General features: G+C 46.2%; 1 protein-coding gene across 1 annotated transcript in view; it reads right to left on the reverse strand.

Annotated features, from left to right (window-relative positions):
* Positions 1–24,036, reverse strand: part of IRS1 (insulin receptor substrate 1) — a 48,891-nt gene extending 24,855 nt beyond the window's left edge. The window contains exon 1 of the mRNA XM_036388948.2: positions 19,397–24,036. Within this exon, the coding sequence (XP_036244841.1) occupies positions 19,420–22,953 (3,534 nt within the window). The 5' untranslated portion in view covers positions 22,954–24,036 and the 3' untranslated portion in view covers positions 19,397–19,419. The remainder of the gene's footprint in view (positions 1–19,396) is intronic.
* Positions 24,037–26,105: the final 2,069 nt, after the last annotated feature.

Genomic DNA, 26,105 nt, shown 5'->3' on the forward strand with positions numbered 1-26,105 from the left:
TTAGATGACTGTGGTCATAAAATTAACGAATTAGAAGCTGTTTCTCTCCTCTCCAAAGTGCTCCAGTTCCAAGCTGTTTCACAGGGAGTGACCCTGTTGGTCTCACCTCTGCTGCACGTGCAGCTCACTCCAGGTACACACAGCCTTCCTCACAAGCTGCCCAACAACTGTGGGCAGGAAAAAAGACAGAACACCTGTCATTTGTTTTGTAACAAAGTACCACTTGATGCTAAAAAAGGATCCAATTCTTATTAAATAATACAAGATGTGCCTTTTAAGATTGCCATTATTCTTAAAAACCAATCAGCAAGTAGAAACAGCAAGACAGATTACAGAGCAATGAAAGCAATCACACACAAGACTCAATGTTAAAAACAGAGAAAAGGAAGCTGGTGTACACATCAAATTCCTGGTCACAACCTTAACGAGGCAGGCTTGAAAAACATCCTGCTACACTTCTGGCCAAGTTTTGGCAGAAACAGCTACCAGGATGGAGGAAGGGGAGAAAGCTTAGCAACTCAAGTTTTTTGAACAAGTTGAGGATTATTGATTTGGGGTTTATGGAGACTTTAAATGTCAGCACGTTACACACTTAGCCAGAGCCCAGCCAGTGCTGAGGAGAAGTGCAGGGATAAGAAGTGATAAGGAGTGCTAACCAGTGATAATGATCATGGACATTGTTTGCACTGTGACAGCTCAAGGCCTGGCTGCTGCACAAACACAGGAAAATGACAGCCCCTGCCCCAGCATACCTACAGGGAAGGAAAAAAGACACCAGCAGATACATCAGGGCACAGGGAAATGACATCAGAGTGTTTCTCAACATGTGAGACTCATGCACAACTCTACCAAAGGCCACAGACAGGCCACTTCTCATTAATTAATGAACATATGGCTGCAGCTGCACAACTATTCAACATCCTTCCAATGCCCACATCTGAGAACTTCCATGCAAAGGGTGAGACTTCTTACCTTTAGCAGTGCAGGACACTCAACATTAAAAGAGAGAGTGTTTGGAGTTGTGCTTGGATGTTTTCATTCCTGCTGTTCATCTCAAGATTTAGAAGGACATCCTCACTATTATGACACACTGGATTATCATTTGGATGGTGAAAAGATGAGCAGCAGGTTACAGTGCTGTGGCTTCTGTCAATTCCTTCATGGTCAGAGGCCTCAGAATACAAGTTTATTGTTTCCAAACTCAGCCCACTGAGCCCACAGCAAAGGTCACCCATGAGGTATTCCATGCATGAATTGTTAGGTTCCTTCTTTTCAAGTAAAAATTTCATTAACTAATTTTGGTCTTTGGGTTCTGCTTTTAATTTGGCATTTCATGAAAAGATCCAGAAAGATTTTCTTTGAAGTTCATTATTTTCCCTCTCCCTTATCTTTGTAGTCCTAAAATATGAGGGGAAAAAAATCTTTATTTCTCCTTCTTTGGAAAAATGTCTTAAGCTTTAATCATGTAATCATTGTTGCAAAAAAAAAAAAAATTAAGCCTGCATCTGTTCCTAATTTTCAAATACACAGTAAGATGGCAAAGATTTCAAATCAAAATGCTCTCTTGCAGATCTGAGGAACAAAACCTAGAATCTACCTTGTAGCACAAAGTGCATCCCCTTCCAGCACCTAACAGCTCAGTAAACTACTGATCTCTGCCCTGCACATCCAAATCAAATAGTGGGTGAGGTAAACTATCAGTTCACCTGCTGCTGGTACTCTTGACAGGCTTACAGCATAAGCCTCAGCCACTGGGGTCTTTCTCTTGCCTCTCTGCTACAGAGAGCTCACAGTGACACATTTCCCAAGGAGCAAGAGCTTGTAGGGTTCCATAAGCACAGAGAGAGCAGACAGAAAACCTTTCAGGAAAGCTACTCAACAGTAAACAAACCAACAACAAACCTCTCACCTTACTACACAATTCAGCACAATCACTCCCATTTCTATTAAGAACTGGAAATTTTCTTTTAAAAAACCCATAAAACTTTCCCTAGCTGAAGGACAGAAAAATTATTGTAGTAATTAACACTCCTAAGAAGCAATTCAGGCTTCTAACCAGAGGTGTTCAGTGCTGGTTTGGCATCCCTGACTTAGCAGGTAAGAGACAAGACCATGTAAGGAGATGCAGCCTTCTGGAGCTGGGGCTGAAAGCTAAACAAGAAGTGCAGTAGCTTCTAAAAAACGCATTAGACCAACCACAAAGGATGAGATTTGGCTGCTTAACATCAAATGGGTTTATACAAAAACAAAACAAAAGAACCTTTGTGCATAAGGCTCACTTCCAGCCATTAGAATTAGAAAGGTTTTATGATCCTAACACAGGAAAAAAACAAGCCCCTTCTGCTTCACACCATCATTACTGCCCTGGCCCAATGAAATAAGCACTTTGGAAAATGAATGAAAATGCTGCAAGGAGATGATGGTCACTGTTTCATGTCTACCTGAAGCCTGTACAAGCCTGTCTTCTTGTTGCTGTAAATGTTCCCACCGCACACAGCATCCCCTCCTTTGCCCTGGCACCAGGGTCTGTAGCAGTGCAATGAAATGAATCTGAATTCTGATTTCTGCCCTCCCTAAGCCAGGTTACTTTTAGCCTGGATTAGTCCCTGAGGTAGCTGCCTGGCTCAGCTACAGGAATGCATATATTGAGGCAAAGGAGGTGTTAGCATGGGAGCCAAGGTAAGAATCCTTCTCCAAAATCCTTCTCCAAGTGTAAAAAGTAGCAGTGAGAGCATGCCCAAAGCTTCCCTCGTGCAGCTCCTCGTGTACAAGTCCCATTCATGCTCTGAACTGACAGAGCACAAACTCTCCCTTGTCCAGAGGCTGTCCAGAGACAGGGCTGTAACCACACCTGCCCCAGTAACCCCCCCTCCTCTTCTTCCTGGGAAGGGGAGGCCCAAATCAGACAGCAACTTTGGCTCAGCAGCCTGACAGAACACAGGAATACACTGTCATACACTGCAACCAAAGGCACGAGGGGCTCAGGGCAAGGGGGGAAATCTGCTTTAGTCAATTGGAAGTTGACTGATGACTGAACCTTGAATAGCCATGCATACCTGTGGTCCACATGAGCAAACAAAGTCACTGAACTTAGCCTGGTTAAAATTATACCTAGTTGTAAAAAAAAAACCAAAAAAACCTCAAATAACCCTGATCTGGTATGAAATGTCTGTGTCTTCCCCAAAGGTCTAAATGAATCTTTCACTCTATGCTGTCCCTTTCATTTGCCCAGACAAGCCACTACTATGCATGGTATTGAAACACTTGTATAAAAATGCTATCTTCCTTAATTCACACTTTTTGTTTCTCTGTGTAAGCTTGTATGTAGGCCAGCCTTTAATATTTTTTTCATGTTTAATTAAAGCCTTGTGTGTGAGGACATTGCCACACAGTAACTTGGTACTAGTCAGCCAAATCAGAACACCCTATGTTCAGCAAACAGAAGTATATGAAACAGATTTTACAAATCTATGACATACACGTCAGAAGTATTTCACAAGTGATTTTAATTTCAAATTTTTGATAATCCTTTTTCTCTGGAAAACAATGCTCTTGACCAGATTGGCTTCAACAGCCCAGAGCACACAACTCCCTCTAATGCACACATACACTTTGGCAGGAAAGAAAGAATTAGAGCAACTAAGAGTTCAATAGCATTCACTATCAGCTTTTACATACTGATAAAGAACCCTTGAAAAAGAGCATTTCTGCACATACAGCAGCTGTACAGCACTGCAAACCCTACCTACACCCCCTTAGTAGTGACTTCACTCCAGTGAAGTCAATGGATGTTTTGTTACCTATTGTTAAATGACAAAACACCTCCAACAGGCACTGTTCTCTTCCATGGTTTGGGTTTTTTTTAAACACCCAAGATATACCTTTGTATTTGAAAAGAGAGGAAAGAATTAAAGTTCTCTCACTTCCTCACTCAGAAAATACTCACTGCTTGGATTAGCCACTAAATTAACTTCAGCTGTAGAGAAAATGACTCATGAAACAGAACAATCAAAAATTTCACTGGAGAGAAGGGGAGGAGGTAAGGAGAACTTTAACCTTCCTCCTCTCCTGCCAAATAAATGACACAGTAGTTTAAAAAATAAGCAGAATGCAGTTAGACTTATTAATAAATAAGGCTTAAAACAGAAAGTGCTAGAAAACTGAAGCAAAGGGAAAAACCAAAGCCAGGCTACAGACAATTGTAATAGCTCTTGGAGTACTTAAATGTTCTAACTGTACCCAAATACATCTGGAAACATTGCATGGAGCAGCAGAAAGGCAGAGTTGTCTTTAAGAGGTCTCTTCTTAATGTAGATCATAATGTCAGAAGTTCAACAAATAGTTAAAAGAAAGTTTTGTTTGTACAATCACACATGTGCCAGACAACAGACATCCAGTTTTGTAATACACCACTGGGGACAAACATGCAAGAGATTTTTAAATAAAAGAAGAAAAGTTTTCTTCCACAGACTCATCTGAATTGCTGTGAGACCAGTGGGAAATGTTTTAGGGAAACTGATGTTTCCTTCTATCACAGCCAGTTACTTATTGAATAATGGAGTCAGTTCTTTATTGAATCCTCCTACAATCACTAAATGTGATGGAGAATTGGGGGCAGAAAGGTGGGAACCCTGCCTGTTTCTCATATGACATCTTGAGTAACTATACCAGAAGGTCTGTAAGACAGCTGTCTGAAGCCATTATATATATTTTTTCATTTTCACCTGAAAATATTTTCCACATATGACCTTACCTAAACTAGAAAGGCTAATTTGTCAGTGTGGATTTGGGTTTCAGCAGAAAATATTTGGTTGAGAAGATGACTAACACAGACAGCAAAACTAGCATTAATACTAAAGCAGCCAGCACAAGTTTGGCAGTAAAAGATGTCTTCTCTCAGATACAGACCACCTAAACCAAAACAAGCCATAATTGAGAAGTGGCATTAATACACTTACACTGCATTCCTACCTCAAAGTAGCACCTCCAGGGTGAGTGAAGAAGCAAACCCACTTCGATAAACCCTCTCAAGATTCTCACCCAGCACACCTGCAAGGACTCCCTGGGCCGAGGGACTGGTGCTGCAGCTGGTCAGGATCACAATTCACTAATGGCACAGTTTCACAGCAACCCTGCAGATAATCTCAGACAGCTTCTGAGAAGCAGAAGCAGCAGCAGTGTACGCCAAGACAAGTGTGCTTTCAAGGGCAGTGTAAGGCACTAATCACATCAGGTATTCTACTTGAAGATTTGCTGCCTGAAAGAATCCAGCAGATGGAGTTTCACAGTTGGTTTTAACCAAACTAAGAGCTAGCTGATGTCTAGAGAAATGGTCTGGATTTTCTCCTAAATACATTCCCAAGTGCTCTCCAGGGGATGCCAAAAAACTCTCCAGAGGAATACATGTTCAAGGAGACAGAAACAACAGCGTGGCCTTCCATTTGTTTAGGCTGATGGTAAACCTGGTGTCCTGCATTCTGCTTCTGAAGTGCAGTGACTGCTTGCACTCACTGCAGCTCTCCCTGACCTTAATTCAGATGTACCTGCATGAACTGAGCCTAAGGAATCAGACCAGAGAACGTCACAATAATGGTAAAAGCTGCAAGAATCAGGCACAGATATGCAGATAAAGCCAGGGAAACAGATTCCAGACAGTGACTTTTATCACTCTTGACTTCATAAAAGCAAAGCAAAACCTTTCAAAAAGTTACAGTGAAGAACACTAAGATGCTACTACAAGAGTTCATCAGTTAAAAGCACAAACAGATTGGAAAGTCCTACAAATAACAGGAGTCCTGTAAAGGCCACCATTACATGTTCTGTAGTCCTCTTTTGTTCTATGTATAAAGCAATCCTGCTAATAATCTTTTGCTTTTACCTGTTCTTTCAACCCAAATGCAAATGCTGAAATGTGACCCAAATCTATGATTAACATCACAGGAGTTATTTGATAAAGGAATAAAAGCTGACGAGCTACTCTAAGAAACACAGAAGTAAACAAGCTTGAATCAAGACAGATCAAACATCTCACCAATCTTCAGGAGAAGTAGTTTTGGAAAAGATGAAATAACCAAGGTAGAAGATAAACTAGACATTGAATTACAAATCATTTTGCAGCCCTTTAGAGCTAACTCATTACTATAGCTAATTAAAATTAATAGGGACTCAGTATAATGCAAACAGAACAGTGTAGTAACACCTTCCAGAAAAAGAAAGAAAAACTGTTAAAGGGACACATTCTAAATTGAGGCATGCTGCCCTAGTCCACCAACCTCAAGTAGGTACAGCAATTTACATCAATTGGAGATTCCTCTCCTTCCACACCTAGGTGAAAAATAATTCACAGCCCATTCATGCAGAAGGATCATTCAAACCTTCCTCCAAAATATGCCTACACACAACTTACAAACACGTTGTATGCTAGAGGAATTTTCTTCCTCTAACAATTCTTGGCACATCAACGCTTTCCACTGCTGCAATCCCACAATGTTATCAGCACAAGGCTTCATTCATACCTATGCTTAAAATTTTATAACAGCCTATCAAGCTAAGAGATTATGAATCATTCAAGCCATTAAAGTCCAATTACATCAACTGAAATCTGAGCTTCCCGGCATTATTCCAATTTCTCTTTCTGCTCACTCAGCCCCTGAGCCCCTTCCTACACAACCTTCCCTTCTCTAACCTTGTGAAATTTCCCTGACAGAAGACCCAGGAGCTGGCCAATTTACACAGCATGCCTGTCACTCTTACTCTTCAATACATTTAACCACCACTTTTCTCTACTTGTGGTTTTGCCCTCACCTGTCCCCCACTCAGCTTCCTATCATTTCATGGATTGTCTGCTCCTGCTCCTCTGCATCAGGCAACATCCTGTATCCAGGTCCTTTCTGTGCCTACCCTTCATTTCTGCATGATTATATCAGTTCAAATACATTTAATTATCATGTACATACTGACACTTAGCTTCACGGTGGATTAATTCAAATTAATGTAATTAAAATAATCAAATTTAGATTAGCAAATGAGAAATCTTATTTTTTTATGCTCTTAATGGTCATTCTCAAACACCAATAACCACTAAATCATGATGATCTGCAATATAACCTTTTAATTTAGCATTTAATATAGTCCCTAGTTAGACAATACTATTAGTGTACATTTATGCAGATTCTTGACATGAAATTAATGACCAACATAGGTCACTATCTAGTAGCTGGTTAAATTTTATATGATGACTTTTCAACCTCTGTTTGAATGAAAAACAGGATGAAAACTAACAAAATCCCCGAACACCTAATGAAGTTACTTAACAAAATAATGTTGATTTAAAGACAATTTTTCATTATTTTTAAGCCTCATCTCTTTAGTAGGTGAAATTGAGTGAACCTGGCTATTGTGGAATTCAAAATTTCTGATTTTGTAGAGTTCTTTGGGTTCTTTTACTAAAAAACTTAAGAAAATAAAGCTGTTTTCCTGTATTTTCTGTTATCTCATTCAGTTTTGAATAAACATTAGGCTAGTCACACTAAAATGAAAATAAATTTCTCTGGGTATCTACTGAAGCAGCTGCTGTTCTCAGAAGTGAGGCTGTAGCACTTCAAACCCCACTCATGTTCACTAGAGCAATGGGTTTATTTCCTCCAAACATTTGATGGTTACACTGAGTGAAAGTTCTGTCTTAATTTAGGTAGTATTAATATATTACAGCATATTTAGTCCTGAATACAGATTTATTTTTAAGAAAGCAAGACAAAAATTACTTCAACCTGAACCACCCCACTTTCTCAACCTCAGCTTGCCTTCTCCAAGGATGTGCTACCACCACCTCAGGGTCAAACAGAATTTAAAAGAAATGTAAATATTTGCTTTCTTCCTGGGAAAGTACTACATAGGGAAGAGGTGAAAAAGAGGGGATGTGCATATGGGGAATTGCATCAGTATAATTAGAGTTTTAGCAAGCTGGTAAACGTCTGTGTAGGCAATCCCTTCACTCTAAAGGGTATTTCCTAATTAAAAATATGCACCCCATTTTCAAGAGCCTTCCTACTGAAGAAACATCTCACCACTGCCGCCCAATTAGATCAAATTGGGTGGCTGGCTCTTTTTGTTGTGTGCATGATAATACAAAGACTCTCCAAGTTCCTGCTCAACAAAGGCTTGTGTGAAACAGGCTTTGAAGACACAATAACATTCCTCTTGCGAGTTTCAAGCCCGGAGGCTAAAAGCACCAAGTAACTATTCATTCTTCCATCTTGAGACACATTCCTAACCTAGTTCAAAGGCCTGAAAAAACATGCCCTAGCTACATGCCTGCACACCTTCAGCAGGGCTTTCCCCTTCTAGCAGAGCTTGCTAGATAAAGAAGTTTCATGCAGAAAAGAATTAAATACATTTGAGTTTTGTTTCACTTTTAAGAACTCTTAGATTGTTTAAAGGATTCAAGACTGCCTTGCATATGAATTGATCAGCTGTGTTAATCTATTGAAGAGTAAAGTGCACCATTTACATGTTTAAAGTCCAATGTTGGTGCACGGTGCACCGTTCTTTAACTCCTGCTCCCAAAAAGCAGCTGTGGGAGGAGGGAGTGTGCACAGCAGCTGGAAAAGGACAAGGGATGATCTGGAGCTGTTTGGCTTCCATCACTGCTCTTCTATTTAGTTTCATCTGCCTCTGTTTTGATCTCAAACTGGTAAGATAGATGTAAATCACACATGGCTATCCACCCATATTAAGATATCCAAGGCATTCAAGAACATTATGCATCATGTTCACAAGATGATGATAACTGCAACAAAATACAAGATTATTTCCAAAATACTGACACTAGAACAAATATTAACTTTCAACGAGAAAAAAATGTTTACAGTTTTCAACATACAGCTTCCTAAACAAACTGAATTCCTCTTTATACATTTTATTTTGTTGTTTCTCAGAAATCTGAATGCCATTATGTGTAAAATGAGGAGATATAAACAACTACTACAGAATAGGCTAGCCTGACTACAGTTACCATTTCATGGACTGGAACCAGCCCACAGAAAGAGGGGAGCAGGCAGATGGGAGTGAAGGCAGCCCAGGTGAGGACCCCCCTTTGCAGGAAAGCAAGCTGGTTACACCTGCCCAAAGCTCCCGCAGGAGCCCACCCCAGATGTGCCAGCCAGCCTGCTTTTTTGGGATTCCTGAACCACACACAGGAGATAAACAGTTTCCTTTGTTTGCAATAATTTTCAGTACACCTAAACTAAGATTTCCTTACCTGTATTTCATTTTTTATCTGCAATCAAGCAATTAATTATTTAGTACTCCTGAATTTTCCTTTCTTTTAAAGAGAATTTTTTTAAAAAATTTGTTAGTTTAGTTGACACTATTAAGAAAAAAAAAAACAACAAACAACTGTGATCTGCAACACAGAAAAGTGGACCAAATGCTAAAAATACTACTTTGTAACATGGCAGAGCATGAAGGGATGGTACAGTGTGCCCATGCTTTGCAAGCAAAGAAGTCAAAAAGAGAAACAGGGTAAACGTAACAGGTTAAAGAGAGGCAATTTTTTTCAATTTTAACAATGCTGTTTTCACCCAAAATATATTTTTGTCCTCCTAGAGATTTCAATAGTCACTTTCACTTTCCCCAAATGAAAATGGTTCTGTTTGAATTTACCATCGCTACAAAAAGCCAAGTATTGCTCATTTTTCCCTTCATGTAGCCATAGTACAGATCTTCATTCCCATCAAAACAAGGAATACATTACCTTACTGACATCTAAGAGCCATTCTGAATCCTATGGCAAGCTGAGCTGCCCTACCTCTTTCAAGGACTGCACTTTCAAGCTGAGCTACCTACTGTTGGTCATTCCAGGAAATACAAGTGTACTCTGAAAGAAAAATCTTTGTGGATAAATTCCAAAATAGGGAAAAAAGTAAGAAAACGTTGTTAACCTCAACTAAGTAAACAGCTTGTTAGTTTATGTCCTCATTGTTATATAACATTCTGCTCCATAAATGCCCCATTTGCTATTTTGAAGTAACAAGTAATTCAGAAATGGTGATCAGGAATTGCAGGAGAGGAATCACTAATAATGACAGCAGAAACTCTTCTGAGGAAATGAAAATTAATCCCATTTTTCAGAGACCACTCAGCCAATGTCACCATCACTTACCTACAGCACCTGCAGGAGTCAGAAATGGAACAGCCACCATCATTTCAGCAAAGTACCCAACCTTTATTTCCCTGGGTATCACCACAGAGACCAAGTACCATGAAAAAGCACATTGTACCATGCAGGGAAGGCTGCAGACTTTCCCAGCCCTATGACACAGCAGGTACAGCAAAGGCCATTCTGTTACATCTGTGCCTTCTCCAGGAAAGAGAAGAGCTTCTGTATTTCTCCTATGTTAGTATCTATGTGAAGGCTCTAGCATCACAGCTGACAGTGACTCCCAAACACCTTGTCAATCACTTGCACAGGAACCCTCAAACCAAACTGGGAATTACTGGAACACCATTGTCTCCTTGTTCTAGCAGTTTCCAAGGAATTTCAGCAAAGTGCCAAAGCATCACTCACTGGGACACCAGCAGTCCCCTGCAGCACATACAGGAGGCTGCCGAGCTCTGAGTCTTTCTAAAGCCAAAACATCTCCCCTGTCACTCATTTCCTGCTCTCTAGGAGTTAAAATTCTCTTTTCTAACACAGCAATCTTCTCTTCAAAATGAAGACCAGCTGGCTGAAGATTAATTACCATCCAGTGTTTTAATCTAAAAGATTCCCTCCCTGGCATACATCAGCTGTCACTTGAGGTGTCTTTGCATCTCTCACACAGCACAGGGCACAGGAAGCTCAGGTCAGACCTGAAACAAGTCACAGCTCCAGCCATGGTGTTTTATTGGCTTCCCTTCCATTCCTTTGCAGTCACTTACAAGCTGATAAACAGAAGACTTCAGCTGAGATGTGCTGTAAGAGGAGAGACAAACTCAATCTTCTACCTCCCATGTACAGTTCTTGAGGTTCTTTTACTCTCTCAGTGAAGACACAACTCTCAGCACAGCATTTACATGAATGTCACTGGTGATGTACAGACATGCAGGATCTGGTTAGGAGGATGATGGGAGAGTTTGTTTTAGTTTGGTTTTAATCCCACAGTTCAGTGAAGTAAGGGCAGAAGGAACCCATGCAATCAGACTGGCTTAGTCTCCTCCACTCCAGCTTCAAGCTCTTTATTCCTTAAGGGAACTGTGCCACTGAAGGAAGGCTCCTGTGCACAAACTAGTTAAGTATTTTATTGACTGGCAAATCCAGCTTATGGAGTCCCTACCCTATAGTTATGTCTTAACAAATATTTGTGCACCACACTGAAAGCCAGACTGCTGAAACCAGACAGGAACCAAGGCTGCTAGTTAATTCCCATTTTTCCTATTCACACAGATTCTGTATTTCAAAGAAAGCATGTGCAATCCTTAGGTGCCCTAGTGGTTAAAAATGTCCAAATCCTACACAGGCTGGAGGGATGGGCTGAGGCAGAAGAAGAAGAAACACAGTCAATTAAAGCTGTAGATGTTCCCAGACTCTACATTCCTCCCTTATATAACACATATCACCACAGAGTTCAAATGTGCAAGTACACTTCAACAGCTCTAGTAGCTGTAAGGTGCACAACGTCCTCCTGAAGCATATCTTATTTGAAAATTTACCAGGTCATTTCTTCCACATTCCCAGCTTCCAAAAAAATAGAATTCTACAAGAGTTGACAAAATGTACACAGGTAAATCTTCTATGATAGGCCACGGAACAGTACATTTCACCTTCCAGCTCAGGTGGCTGAACCCAGGTCTTCCAACTAGACTCCCAAATTATTACAAGCACTTGAACACACACAAACTTCCACTGTCTCATCTACCTGATCAAAAATTACTCTGAAGAAAATACACTTCACAATTACCCAAGGTTAAATCTCTAATAATAGTCTTCAGAGAACATGACCTAGATATGTCAAGCATGATCAGAGAGACATATATCAAGACATCCTTTAGTTAGTTAAGAGTGCCAGGCTTATTTAAATCTCCTTTATCTGTTCACACCTTGGCTTTTGTTAAATTTCACATCATTTCTGTAAGCAGAGAGTAAAGCTGTTAAACTTGTGAATCTTTTTTTTTTCAAGTTACCAATGTCTCTCCTTCACTATCTCTATTTCATGTAGTCAAAATAATAACCACCACTTATCAAAGCCCCAGAATTATGTAAAAATAGAATAATGCTACTCACTTTTATGAACAGGTACTGTAACACATCAGATCACGTACAGATGACCAAAAGCCAGCTTTTACCATTCTGACAAGTTCAGAATCAGACACATTTGTCAGTATTAATATATTTGTGTTGCAGCTCTTACCACAAAATGAAAACCACATCTGCTCTAAAAAGCCACAACAACTTTGTCATTTGACGTTTTCTTTTACAATGTATTATTTAAATTTTAAAAAGTAAGAGAATCTATACTTACTAATCCATAGGACAAATTATTAAACTAATGAACCCAAATCAAATTTATAACTGTCCAAGTAGTAGAGTGTAGAGAAGAAAATGCTGCAGTTAAAAAAACCTGTGTGAATATAGTCCTCCTTCTATTGTATGTATTTTATAAAATCAAGGAGTTTTAATGTTAAAATTCACTCATACTTATTTATCTTGTACTTAATTCAGATTTGTATCTGTGGTTTACTGCTGTGGTTGTGACAGGGATATTACAAGACAAAGAATTCAGGAAAGGAGAGCTGGAGGTAAATTCTGCTTGCCTTACTAAGCAAATCATCCTGTTAAGGTCAGCAGAATATCCAAATACTAAAAAAAAAAATAAAATCCAATAACAAATAAGGACTACATGTGCTTCCTAAGCAGAGCGTTCATCCCTGTAATAAAGATCCAAAAAAATACAGAAGGAAAAACACCTTCAGAAAACTGCAGTACCATGCAAAATGAGCACCTCTAAAACAAACTCTTTGTGTATATCCAGGCTCTCCACATTTCTCTATACTCATCCTCAAACCTGCAAATATCACCATCCCAGTTCCCCTCAGATCACAAACACCTTGCAATTCTCTCTATCTACATCATCCTGCCATAGTTTGTGCGTCCCCCCAGCAATTTCTTTCTCATTTCCACCTCCTTCCCATACCAGTTTCTGTAAGTGCTCCCCAGCCTTCAGCTCAGGTTCCCCATTATCTCATGTCAGCAGCCCCCAGTCTCTCCTGGTCACAGCACAGGTCCCATGAACAACTTTCCCCTCCTTTTTCCTCTTGTCTTTAAGAGTATTTCATAACTCTGTCAATCAAACACAATAATTAGTTTTCATTGAAACTTGGCACAGAAGTTAAACCTAAAGTCAAATTAGTTTTGGAAAATAATATCTGTTTCTCTTCCATATTACTGGACACCAAAATTATTTTTAAAGCTTATGTGACTTTACTCATGTAATAATCAGTACTGAACAGATTAATTTTCAGAGCTTCAAGAAACTGGAAAAAAAAACCCACTTTCTTTACAAACAAGCTATTATACACTTACTTGTTCAAAAGAATATTCAAGTAAATTTACTTTCAGTACTTGCACTCATGTATGAAGTGAAAGTTTTCATGAAAGTTATGAAAACTGTACAGTCCTAGTGAATATAAAATTTTAGCTATCATAAAGTAGTCCTTTAACAATGCACCATACTGAAGATATTGGTCAAATTACATTCCCATTCCCAGCTGCTTGCTGCATTTTATTAACAAGCTGTAATTCTCTATTTACAAGTGTTATCTAAGGAAATTTATGATCTCCCTACAGCTGCTATTAAAAATCAGCATCATCCTCACCCTGCAATGTCCTGTTTCATTTTCAAATTTAAACCACATTCAAAAACCAGCTTAAACATTAACTAAATGTGAAAACCATGTGCTAAAGATGTCCAGGTAGTACCTCATAATCATACGAATTTGTTTATAAATCATTCTGTTTCAGTTTTTAAGCCAGGAAAACAAAAGAGAAACACCTAAAGACATTAATTATAAGCTTGTGGTCTTGTTAAACAGGAGAACTGCAAATATGCAAGTATGTGGAGACACAGGCTCAATTTTGGCAAATAATTAGGTGTGGGGAAAAACTGGTGTGTGCATACAGTAAGAAATGCACTGTTTTGTCTACAGTAATACCCACAAAGCATGAAAAACTTTCATAACATGCTGGTATTTACCTTGGTGCTGACTCAAAACTACAGAAACTTCAGTTCTTCAGTTCGGGAAACAACGTGCCCCTAGAAACTTAAATTAACTGTACAAGTCTTGTTTTGGCACCCTTGTGGTTCTCTTCCAACCCAGGATATCCCATGATTTTATGAATTGCTGTTGTTCCACCTTAAGTTTTTAACTTGAGAAAAAGAACACAACTATTGAAAACTGTGAAGGAAATAAATTTAAAAAGCAAGCAGTCTCCTGAAAAAAAAAAAACAAATAGGCATATAGAACAAGAATGACATGAGTAATTTTCTGTTTACCATCATGTGTATTTTCATGAGAACCACACAAAAGTTTAGTTCTATCCTTAGAAGTGTTTTGCTTTAACTGGATACAGGCAAAAGGTCTAACAACCCTATAGATGCCCTTGTGCTGAATTCCCATTGTACTGTTTTCCCTTTTCTTACATCACCAAAAAACCCCAAACCACCCATGCAGTGGGTGAAACAGTCAGCATCAAAGCTAGAGTGAGCCAAGTTACCACTTGCTTACACTACACATATTCTATTCCATGTTATTAGCACTTACATTCAGGAGTTCTCAGAGTCATCAACAAAATGGAAATGAAGCTTTGAAGCTTTGGAGATCAAAGCAAGATACCTGAATTCATTCTACTGTCCTGCTACTGCATTTCCTGTTTCTCCAGAGTCAACATCTAATGGTTTCCTTTTTGGAATATTTTTTGACTGTATACTCAGAACACAAGTTATCAGCAGCTCATCTTCAAAACCCCTGCTTATTTGAGGAGCCTTCTCACAGCAACCCCAAAAGCAGGATCCACAGCATATCCACAGCATCTGCTCACCTGCTGTCTTGGGTTTGTGTGCAGGGTTTTGCAGTGGGGGGTACAGGGGTGATTCCTCAGGGAAGCTGCCCCAAGTGTGATAGAGCCATTGCCAGTCACCTCCAAGATGCACCTGGCCAAGGCCAAGCAGTGCCACTGACAGTGGCAGTACCTCTGGCATTATGTATTTAGGAGCTGGAAAAAACTGCACAACTGCAGCCAGAGAGAGCAGTGAGGATATCTGAGACCACTGTGGATACAGGAAACTACTCTGCAGAGGAAGTAGCAGCAGAACATGCAGTTAACTGGTTAAAATCCCCATTTTCATACCCTGCGCTGCTGTGGGGAAGAGGCAGAGAAATGGGGAGTAAAGCTAAGCCCAGAAAGAAAGGATGGGTGGGGGACAAGTGTTTTAAGATTTAGTTTTTATTTCCTATTATCCTACTCTGATTTGATTGGTAAAAAATGAAACTAATTTGCCCAAGTTGAGTCTGTTTTGCCGACAGTAACTGAGGAGTGATCTCTCCCTGCCCTTATCTCAACTCATGAGCCTTTTGTTCTATCTTTTTCTCCCTCATCTAGCTGAGGAGGAGAGTGATAGAGTGGCTCTGGTGGGCACTTGGTGCCTAGCCAGGATCAGCCCACCACATCTGTGCAGGCAAAACTCCAAGCAGGAGGAAAACGCCTTCGGGCTACGCTGCTCCCTCCCCTCAATTTTTCCATGTCATGGGCTGGTGTTTCCCAGCACAACTTGGCAACTGCAGCAACAGAGCCTTCCAGCTACAGCATAAAAGGCCACTCATCAGAGGATCCAAGAGTCACCAGCTAGGCTAGACACACACAACAGTAACCAGTTCTCTAAAGCAGAGGTAAAGGTTTGGACAGGAGAGCATACAGAACTGCACTGAAACTACAGCACTTCTAACAGGAAAAAAGAAGAGAGCTAGGGCAGGGCCAGCTGCTGGGAAACAGCCAAGAATATATGACAGGGAAGGCAATGGGATTGGAGAGTGCAGAGGAATTCTGTGGGTGAGAGAGAAATGTTTTTCAATGAAATTTGGGAAACAACACGATTATTTCAGCCAGGATCCTAATGTTAGAAGAAATAATTACACTTGAAAGAGACTAAAAATACTTCAGAATCTCATGCCTGAACAACTTGGAGGCAGCTGGCAGAGAAAGACAGGGGAGCAGGGAAAAGGACAGGAGTCAGGTAGTTTGCACCAAAGCAGCAACAGACATTTTACTGTTAGGAGATGAACAGCCAACATTTGGGGTCATTGTCTTGTAGATGGCAACAGAAAATTCCAGAACGGATAAAACAAGCACTATCCAGATAGTTTTGGCATTTGGGATGTGGTGGAAGATTGTTCTATGGAGAGAAAAAGGAAACCAACATGTACAGTCCCCTTGCAACTTCTGAGATTAAAAGTGTAAATAATAACCCATGAAAGAGAGGGAGAGTAAAGAGAAAGAGTAACTAAGAGTACTTAGTGCAGCCTTCCCCAGCCCTTGCTCTGAAACCTGCAGCTCCACCTTTCCCTTCCCAGCTCCAGATGTTTTCTCCTCTCTACTGTACCTGCAAACACACCAAGTAGCTTTTCCTTCATCTTTCACTTGCTCAGACACCAACAGGAGAAACCACAACCACAACCTCCCTGCTCTCAGCTGCAGCCTGAACAGCCTCAGCCGCCACCAGGAGCACAGGAGAAGCTGGCCAAGGAGGCACAGCCTGCTCTGCTGCTCGCTGGGAAAGGCAGGCAAAGCTTTGGGGAACTGTGGAGCTTTCAGGTGAATGGTTCAGCTGAAGGTGCTCAACAACTTTTTCAGGCATGTGCAATCAGTCCCATAAATCATTCAGCTCCAGGCAGGTTTTCTTAGGAATGGCATAAGGTACAACCCACACAGAACAAGTATCCTGCCAAACCTAAGTTTTACCTCCAAAGCAAAAAAGGTACAAGCACATGTCAAAAAATCACTGTAAAAATGGTTTAGTATGAACAAAACATTGTTGGGTTTCTTTTCTTAGCACACTCAAGAGATGAGCTAGTCAGGCTGAATTTTACAAGAGCAGTTTCAGTTGATAGCAAGAAATCTAACCTGGGAAACAAGAGTCCCAACAGTTAATGTCTGAGAAGGCTACAAGCAACCAAAAAAGCTTTATAGTGGGAAGGGAGAAGAGCCATGGCTCCAACTCCACATATAATTACAAACTGATTCTTCCCTTGCCTCCCAGAAGTAGCTGTGCCTCCTCAATCCAATCCAAATTCTGGGAAATAAGAACAAACTTCAAATAAGAATTACTCTATTACACTCTATTTTACACAGTCCTGCCCTTAAAAGCATCTGCATAATATTTTTCAGTGAGTTCTTATATCAGGTCTTCCACATCCTAATCTTTCATTGAACAGCATAATCACAGCAGGTATCTACCTAACACCACCATGGAGAGCATTGCCACAGCTTTTAGGTAAAGGTGACACATAGTTCAATTAAACAGGTTATCCACAGCAAAAGGAAAGCAGCGCATTTGGAAAAAAAATGTGTAAGCACTTAAGACACTGCTCCCTGCCAGACCTGCCTTCTCATACACTTCATATATTCTTTACTTACCCCCACACTGACCAAGGATCTTCTCTCACACTTATTCTCCCCTGCACAGGTGGGAGGGAACAGTGATGCTCCCAGCAAAGTGACTGAACTACAGAACATGTTGCATCCTCCGGCAGAAGTCCCCTCCTGAAGAATTCACAACACCAATGCTGTCCTAAGCAGATATGGATTCCCAGAGTAACAAGAGCCATCTGCAAAAACAGGGCTCTTGCAAGCACATGCCAGAACTGAGAAAAGGTGTGGCTGTGTAAATTTGTGTATATTTAGTCACAAATAATGTATGGTGACACTCAGCACAGTCCTGTCAGCCACAAAAGTTACCATTTCCTACCAGTTACCACTTGAACCAGACTGGCAATATTTGCACCGATCCTAAGTCCCACCTCAAACTTTCAAATTAACCTAATATTCATAGGTCATGTAAGACAAAGACTTAATATTGCTTTGCTCTAATGGGCAACAGCAGCAATGCCAAGCAGCAAATGTGAAGAGACTGTTTTGTTTTTTTTCAGGTTATAAGGATGCAAAACACCTAAACATGAAAAACATATGATCCCAGACATCACACCAACACCAGCTCTCAATGTTTCCCTTCAGTACAGCCAACAGGTGACACAAATACTGAGATGCTGTAAACAGTGGTATGAGATTCACCCCCTAATGTCCCCCATATAGTCATAGTAACTGCTTTAACTACTGTGATTGCTGCTGCTCAGGTATGTAGGAAACTGTTAAAACTGAGTGACAAAATTTACTAGATAACTATGTGCCAGTACTCTCCTGCACCAAAGCAAAGCACTCTTCACCTTTCATAAAAGGACACAGGTGTGCTGTACTTTATGAGCTCTTAACAAAATACATTGTTCTGTGCTGCATGAAGTTCCCACTCAACAGAAACATCACACTGCTTCCAACAAGGCCCCTACTCATCTTACATGTCTGTAATCAACGTGCAACAGCCTGGCAGAAGTTTTTCCCGAATTAAAAATTAAAAGCTTCAGGAAGAAGCAGAACACATTAGTTAATGCTAAAAACACAGTTCATAGGGCTCACTTCTTGTGCTGTTTGTAACACTGGCAGGTGAGGAACAGCCACACAGACATCAATCGAAACACAAATGATAGATACAATGCTCTAAAGGCTTTGAAGTCTGTTTCCAAACTCACAGCTCCTTCCAACAAAGCTGAATTAACACTGGTCACAGCCCTGTGAGGTAGATGCCCTTAGCCATGCACGCGTTAGCAGGGTTCACTGCTCTACTCTAGGCCACAATCAGTGACCAAACCAGGATTACACTGGGAGTTTCCTGCTTCCAGCCCAATACTAGAAGCGACTCGATTTCACACCCCTCTCCCACACACTTTTGAAGCACTGCTAATTTCGGAACGTAAAAAAACGTGGCAACAGAGTAAGCAGAGTACTGTGTCCCCGGCTGAACAGGAGCGTCCAAAGCTGCTTTGGAAGCATTCCCCAGCCCGTGCAGGTGCGGGCCAGCGGCGGGACACCCGCAGGGATGCTGCACTCCGGGACACTTCTGCCACTAAAACGGCAGTGAGGCCAAAAGGCTCAATGAAACCACCTCAACCCCTGGCTGCCCCGGGGGACGATGCCGCCCGCCCCAGCTGGCGGGAAGGCACCGCTACAAGCAGCCCCGACCCTCGCCCCCTCCCCGCGGTCGTTCCACTCCCCGCGCGGAGCCGCGCCCCGTCCCGCCCCGTCCCGGCTCACCTTCCCCGGCGGGCGCCCGGCTCCTACATCTCCTCCCGCTTCTGGAAGCTGATGCTGGCGTACGCGCTCAGATCCTCGCCACAGTGGCCACTCCCGCGCTGCTGGCCCGGGGGCTTCGGCGGCAGCGGCTGCTTCGCCTCGGCGGGGCCGTGTGGGTGGTGGTGGCGGCGGTGGCCGCAGTCCCTCACCAAGTCCAGGTCGATGTAGTTGAGCCCGTTCTCCAGGGCGGGGGCGACCCCCGGGTCCCGGCGGGCGGCCGCCTCCCCCGCGCCGGGCCGCAGCCACACGTTCTCGAAGGAGGCCGAGCTGTGCCGCTTCACCTCCTCGGCGCCCCCCGCGCTGCCGCACGGGAAGGGTGCCCCGAGCCCGCCCGCCGCTCCGCGGGCTGCGCTCGGCGTGGAGGAGAAGGTCTCGGAGCTGTGCCTCCGCCGGCCGCCCTGTGGGTCGGCGCGGATCACCTTGGCGCTCTGGTTGCGGCCGGGGCTGAGGCTGACGCGGGTGAAGGCGCTGCCCGCGCCCAGGCCCCCCAGCAGGGAGGAGGAGCGCGGCGGCGCCGCCGACAGCTCGGCCGGCGGCCGCCGCAGCTCCGGGGACGCAGCGGTGGCGGCCGCCGGCGGGGGCTTTTCGGGGCCGGCGCGGCCCCCCCGCACCTCGGCGTAGCTGATCGGGCGGGCGGGCGAGCCGGGGGACGGGCTGTCCGCGTAGTCCGAGCAGGAGCCCCCGCCGGCCGCGGCGCCCCCCCGCTGCATCGCCACGTAGTCCCGGCCGAGCCGGGCCGCCCGCGCCGTGGCGAATCCGGGCGGGCAGGGGGCCCGCGGCGGGCCCGGCTCCATGTTCATGTACTCCTCGGCGGCCTCGCTGCCCGGCGGCGGCAGGACCATGCTCAGGGCAGCCGAGGGGAAGGGCGGCTTCTCGCCGGCGATGAACTCGATGTTCACGTACTCGCCGGGGCTCTTGGGCTCCGGGGGCAGCAGCACCGGGGGCTGCTCCCGGGCCCGCGGCAGGGTGCTGGCCTTAGGGCCACCCAGCGACAGCCGCGTGGGTCGCGCCAGGCGGCCCTTGGTCTGCACGGCTGTGTCCACCTTGCGCGGGGGCTGCGCTTGAGGCGGGGGGCCGCCCTCGGGGCCGCCGCCGCCGCCCAGGCTGTCGCTGCTGGTGGAGGAGGACGAGTCCTCGGCCGCGTAAAGGAGGCGGCTGGAGCCGAGCGCGATGCGGGGCTGAGGGCTGCCCTCCTCGGCTGTCCCCGCCGGCCTGCTGCCGCCCCGCCGGTGCACGTGCTTGAAGGAGCGTGGCAGCGAGAAGTAGGAGTAGATGGGTTTGTGGTGCGCTACGGTGGCCGCCTCCTCGACCCCCGGCTGCCCTGCAGCCCCGAAGTAGCAGTCGGGCGGAGTGCTGGTGGTGGAGCCGCTGGCTGGGGACATGTTGATATAGTCGCTGCCGCCGCAGGGGAGCTTCCCTTCGTTGCTCTCCACTGAGAGTTTTGGGTGGTGGCCGGCACCATTTGTCCAGATCTTACCGTAGCCCGCAGAACTGCTGTCGGGGGAGTAGCTGCCACTGGGGGACATCATCATGTAGCCATTAGAGTCCACTGTAGCTGGAGGGTGGCGGCCACCCCTGCCAGGGTTGATGATCTGCTGCGGAGCCGACACACTCTTGGGACTCATGGGCATATAGTCACCACCCTTGGGGGGCCCCCCACCACTGGGCACAGGGGCTACACCGGGCGACATGGGCATGTAGCCATCATCCGTGTGTGGGGCAGAGTTGGTCCGATGATGGCCACTGTCCATGTGGTGCATCTCCAGGCACTCCTCTGGGTAGGAGTGAGTGGGCACAAAGGCTGAGTGGCGGTAGGAGGGCAGCCTGCTGCTGCCACAGGGGTAAGAAGGCAGCATCTCCGTGTACTCCTCAATGGAGGCCACTGAAGACTGTGAGGGTGTTTTCTGGTGGGAGATGGTGGGCGAAGTGCCTGCAGAGTGAGTCCGCTTTCTGAATGCCTTCTCCAAGTCAGCAACCTCCTCACTACCACCTCGAGGACAGCAGGGTGTACTAGGATAGCGGGGCTGCTGCTGAGGGTGGCAGGTGCGTGGGATGAAATGGCCGTTGGGTGCTGCCAGGCTGCAGCAAGAAGAGGTGGCCTTCCCTCCCATGCAGATGTAGTTGAGGTCTTCGTCACCCCGGGCAGGGGGGGTGTGTCCCAATGAATCAGGGGTTACACTGCGAAAAGAGCTGCGAAAGTCACACGGGCTTGAACCATACTCATCAGAAGAAATAAATCCACCATCACTAGGAGAGCCAGAAACTGAAGCACTAGACCTTCGTGGGAACAGGCAGTCTGAGGTGGAGCCGTGGCCACTAGTGCTGCTGGATGACAGGCTGACTGGACTGGTGGCTGAAGGAGAGCAGCGCGAGGAAGGCATTGGGATGGACCGGCTGTGGTTGAGTGGAGGATGGAGCCTGGAGTTGCCACGGTGTCTGTGTGAGTGAGTCCGGTTAGCACTGGGACTAACTGGGCTGCCATCCACAGAGGCAGGTCTTGACATTGTGCCTTCCCCATCACTTGATGCTCGAACCCGGAAAGAGCTGGGTTTGCCACCTGTACCTCCACCACCGGCAGGAGAAGTGGCCGTGACACTCTCAGTCCTGGACCGCCGACTGAGCCCCACTTGGCTCGGTGGAGGGTTGTTCACATGGTGCCTGCGAAGGGGGACAGAGATCGGGTTCGAACAGTTTGAGGAGGACTGGCTCTTGCTACGGGGCCGGAATTCCTCACTCATGGCTCGCATGGCCTCCAGGATAGTTTCATGCATGTTCTGTGCCACCACTGAGTCATCCACTTGCATCCAGAACTCACCAGGTCCAGTGACAGCTGAGCGTCCCACCTCAATGAAGAAGAAGTTCTCAGAGTGACCACAGCGGCGGATATTGAGCAGCTGCAGCACCACAGCAGCCGCATCTGAATTCAGCTTTACAAAGCTGATGGTCTTGTTAGTCAGGCACAGGCGGTAGATGCCAATCAGGTTCTTTGTCTGGCCTAGGCCCTTGGGCTTCAGAATTACTTGCCAAACTTCCTTAAAAGCTGGACCAGGGGCTACCTCACCATAGCTGTCCTCACCTGCTTCCCCCAGTCCTGTGCTGCTGCCTCCAAAAGTGACATCGCTGTGGTGGTGGTGGTGATGGTGATGGAGGTGATGGTGGCCCTTGGCCCTGTTGTGCAACTGCAGCAGCGCTTGGTACCAGCTCTCCTGCTCAGGTTCACTGTCAGCTGCAATGGCAAAGTGCTCGTCCTTGGTGTAGAGGGCCACCAGGTGCTTGTTCTTGGAGTCAGCCCGTTTGTTGATGTTGAAGCAGCTTTCTAGTGGGATGGAGCGCTTGGGGGCCCCTGACTTGTGTCTCCATTTCTTCTCATTCTCGTAATACTCCAGCCGGGCAGGTCCAGACTCACTGGCTGCCCTCAGCACGAAAAATCGTTTATGCATGCTCTTGGGTTTGCGCAAGTAACCCACCTTTCTGACATCTGAGAAGAAGCCCTCGTTATTATCCGTGGGGCTGGCCATGATGAGAGGTGGTGGAGTTGTTACTGCAGCTTGCAGTCTGCAAGACCCCAAAACAGCCAAGCCAGCCAGGAAAGGCAACCACCTAAAATAAAATTCATGCAACAACAATTAAAAAAAAAAAAAAAGGAAAGAAAAAAAAGAAAAAAGGCAAAATAGCTCAGGATCCTCTTTTGAGAACGGGACGGGGGAGGGACAGAAGCAGGGTGAGAGCAGCTGTTCAGTGGCAGAGGCAGCTTCCAGCACCAAATCAGAGTTTGTGTTGCTGTTTATGCCCAAATCGCGTTTAGACGCGTCAACTCGTCCTTAAAAAGTCCAGTCCCGATCAGTCCAGACGAAAGTCTCGTCCCAAAATGAGCAGCCGGGAATGAAAAACGCATCTTCCCTTGCAGGGGTCGGGCTCCGGCGGTAGCGGGGCGCGGGTCCCTTTCCTCCGCTCCCTGCACCCCTTCCCCGGCTCCAAGTTTGCCTCCGCGAGCAGCGATCTCTGTTGCAGATTAAATATCCTCTCGGGGGCGGAGATTGTTTTGCAAAGTCCGGGGTTTGCACCCAAAAATACACGCCGCTCTCCCCTCTCTCGCTCTCCTCTCAAAAAAGAGAAAATTAAAAGAAAAATGCCGCCCACAATACAACCCCCCTTCCCCAAATATCAGCGCCGAGGCTGCTGCTCCCGCTCGTGCGTGCGGAGGAGGCTGGCGACCCCATTCAGTCCCATCTCGTTAGGCAGAGAAAGTGCCATTTCCACACGCGGCGCAGCCCGGCAGCGGCGGGAGGGGAGGCAAGCCCGAGTGCCGAAGGAACATCCTCTCTTCCTCCTCCTCTTCATTCCAGTCGGCAGCGCCTCAGCGGCCGGCGGCGCGGCCCCCTCCCGTGCCCCAGCCCGCCGGGGGAGCGGGCACCGCCGCGGCGGCTCCTTCTCCGCCGGCTTCTCCTCGGAGTTCCCCGGCGCCCCGCACCAAAACAGGCGGCGGGGGCCGCGCTCGGCAGTCCAGCCCCCTCCGCCCGCCGCCGCGGCTCAGGCTCACTCCAAGGAGAACAACACGTGACGGCGCCAGTGCGTGGACCATCCCCGGAGCCGCCGCCGGGCCCCCGGCCAGCGCCGCCGCTCCGCCCTCCGCCCTGCCCTCATTCAGCGCGGCCGCGGGGCCGCCGCCGCCGCGCCCCCATTGGTGCCGCCGCCCGTCCGTCACGGCTGCGGCGGCGCCCGGCCGGGCTGGGGCGCGGCGCGTAGTAAAGAGGCGTAGACGCTATTCAGCGCCGTGTTTTTTATGCCCGCCGTCGGCGGCCTCTGCAGTGTGGCGGCTCCTGGGCCCGGCCGGGCGGGGAGATGCTCCCGCCTACCCGCAGCCCTTGCCGCCGGCCTCGTGGGGAGGGGAGGGGAGCGGAGCGGGGGCGCTGTGGCTGCGGCCGTGGGGCCGCGCCCGCCTCGCCCGGGGCTCGTTCCGCTCTTCGGGCTCAGACGCGGCCCCGGCGCTGCCAGCGCGGCCGGTCCCCAGCAGGGGCCTGGCGGGAGGGAGGACTCGGCACGGCGCTGCCTCCATGGCGGGCGAGGCCGGGCCCCAGCAGCGCTCCCGTCACCGGCTGTGCAGCGGGTCCCTTGTCTGCCCGCGTCGCTCCGTGCTAAATGAAACCGAGCGTGCAGCGGCAGCGGCCGTGCCGGGGCTGGACGTGCCGCGCCCGCAACTCTGTCCCGGGCCCCGGGAACAAGTGCGGGAGCGCTGCGGCCGCATCCGCTGCTCAATGCTGCCCTCTGCGGGACAGCGCCCGGCCGGCTTGCGGGCTGTGCCTTCGGGGGGCGGGCTGGGGGTCTGGGGTACCTTTGGTATCCCCTGGTGCCACTTAGGATGGATCCTCCTGGACTGCCTGGGAGGGAAGCGGGGCTCTAATCGCCCTGAGCTGGCACTGCCCTACCCCAGCAGACTGACTGCAGCTGGTCAGAGGTGAAAGCAACACAGCAGTGCTCTCATCTACTCTTCAGTTTAAAATTAAATACAAAAGTATACACTCGTTTGGATTTGTGTAGGTCCAAACACGGGATAAATAAGTTGGAGGTTTTTCTAATGCATCTGCACTACAAAGTTTGCTGCTGCACTGATGGTGTCTGTACAATTATTTGAGAGGAGCAGTCGCTTGGTCAAAAGATGAAAAATCCCCCTGAAACAGCTGAAACACATGGAAAACCCAGAAAGGACAATAGGCAGCAGCACAAACCCCCCTTGCATATCGTCCTGTAGAAAACACCATAAAGCACAGAATCGTTTAAGGGTTTTTGCCAAACACAAAATGACAATTTCTAATGCAAGAGCAGAGTCTAGCTGGTGAGGAGTGAGAAAAAAAGACAATCCATGCTGTAACAACGACCTATATCACCTCATTCTTTCCTCCACACCATAGCTCATCATGACAAACCCAGATACTTGTATTGAAAATAAATCTGTTACACATACCTGGAGATAAAGATTAGTACAAACCAAGTGTATTTCTATCCTCCAACAAGTGGGACAAGAAATTGCTCCCCCAGCCCACACCATGGAGCTGTGGGATAGAATTGCAGCTCCAAGGCATATTAAGATCAGCTATCGTGGCTGTCATTAATGACAAGGTATGTTGGTGAGAAAAGGGCACCATCCCCATACATCCACAGCTAAAAGGTCCTGTGGCAGTAGGACAGCTCCTGAACCTCCTTTCCCTGTCCCTTCACAAGCATGGGAATGGATGCTTGTGCACAGAATATATGTGCTACTTTTTTAATTAAAAAATTTGCACATAGTAAGTAAGGTCATTAATATTAAATAATAAATTTTATTTGCTCTGCCCCATTCTTTCTCTTGGCAGGTGTTCCACTGATGTGCACACGTAAGTGGAATGATCTCCTTATGGAGAAAAACTACCAGCTGACTTGCATTGTGTCACATCAGGGAAGATGGATTTGAGAGTAAAAGCAGGAGACAGTCCTATAATCATAGAATTTCTTGAGTTGGAAGATACTCATACAGATGATCAAGGCCAAGGCCCTGCTCGTCACCGGTCTAGCCAAAACTAAACCATCTGACAAAGGGCATTGTCCAGACTCTCCTTGAACTCTGACAGGCTTGGTGTTCTGACCACTTCCCTGGGGAGCATGTTCCAGTGACTGATCACCCTGTCAGTGCAGA

This window comes from Molothrus ater, chromosome 10 (genome assembly GCF_012460135.2).
Source record: "Molothrus ater isolate BHLD 08-10-18 breed brown headed cowbird chromosome 10, BPBGC_Mater_1.1, whole genome shotgun sequence".
NCBI classification, from domain to species: domain Eukaryota; kingdom Metazoa; phylum Chordata; class Aves; order Passeriformes; family Icteridae; genus Molothrus; species Molothrus ater.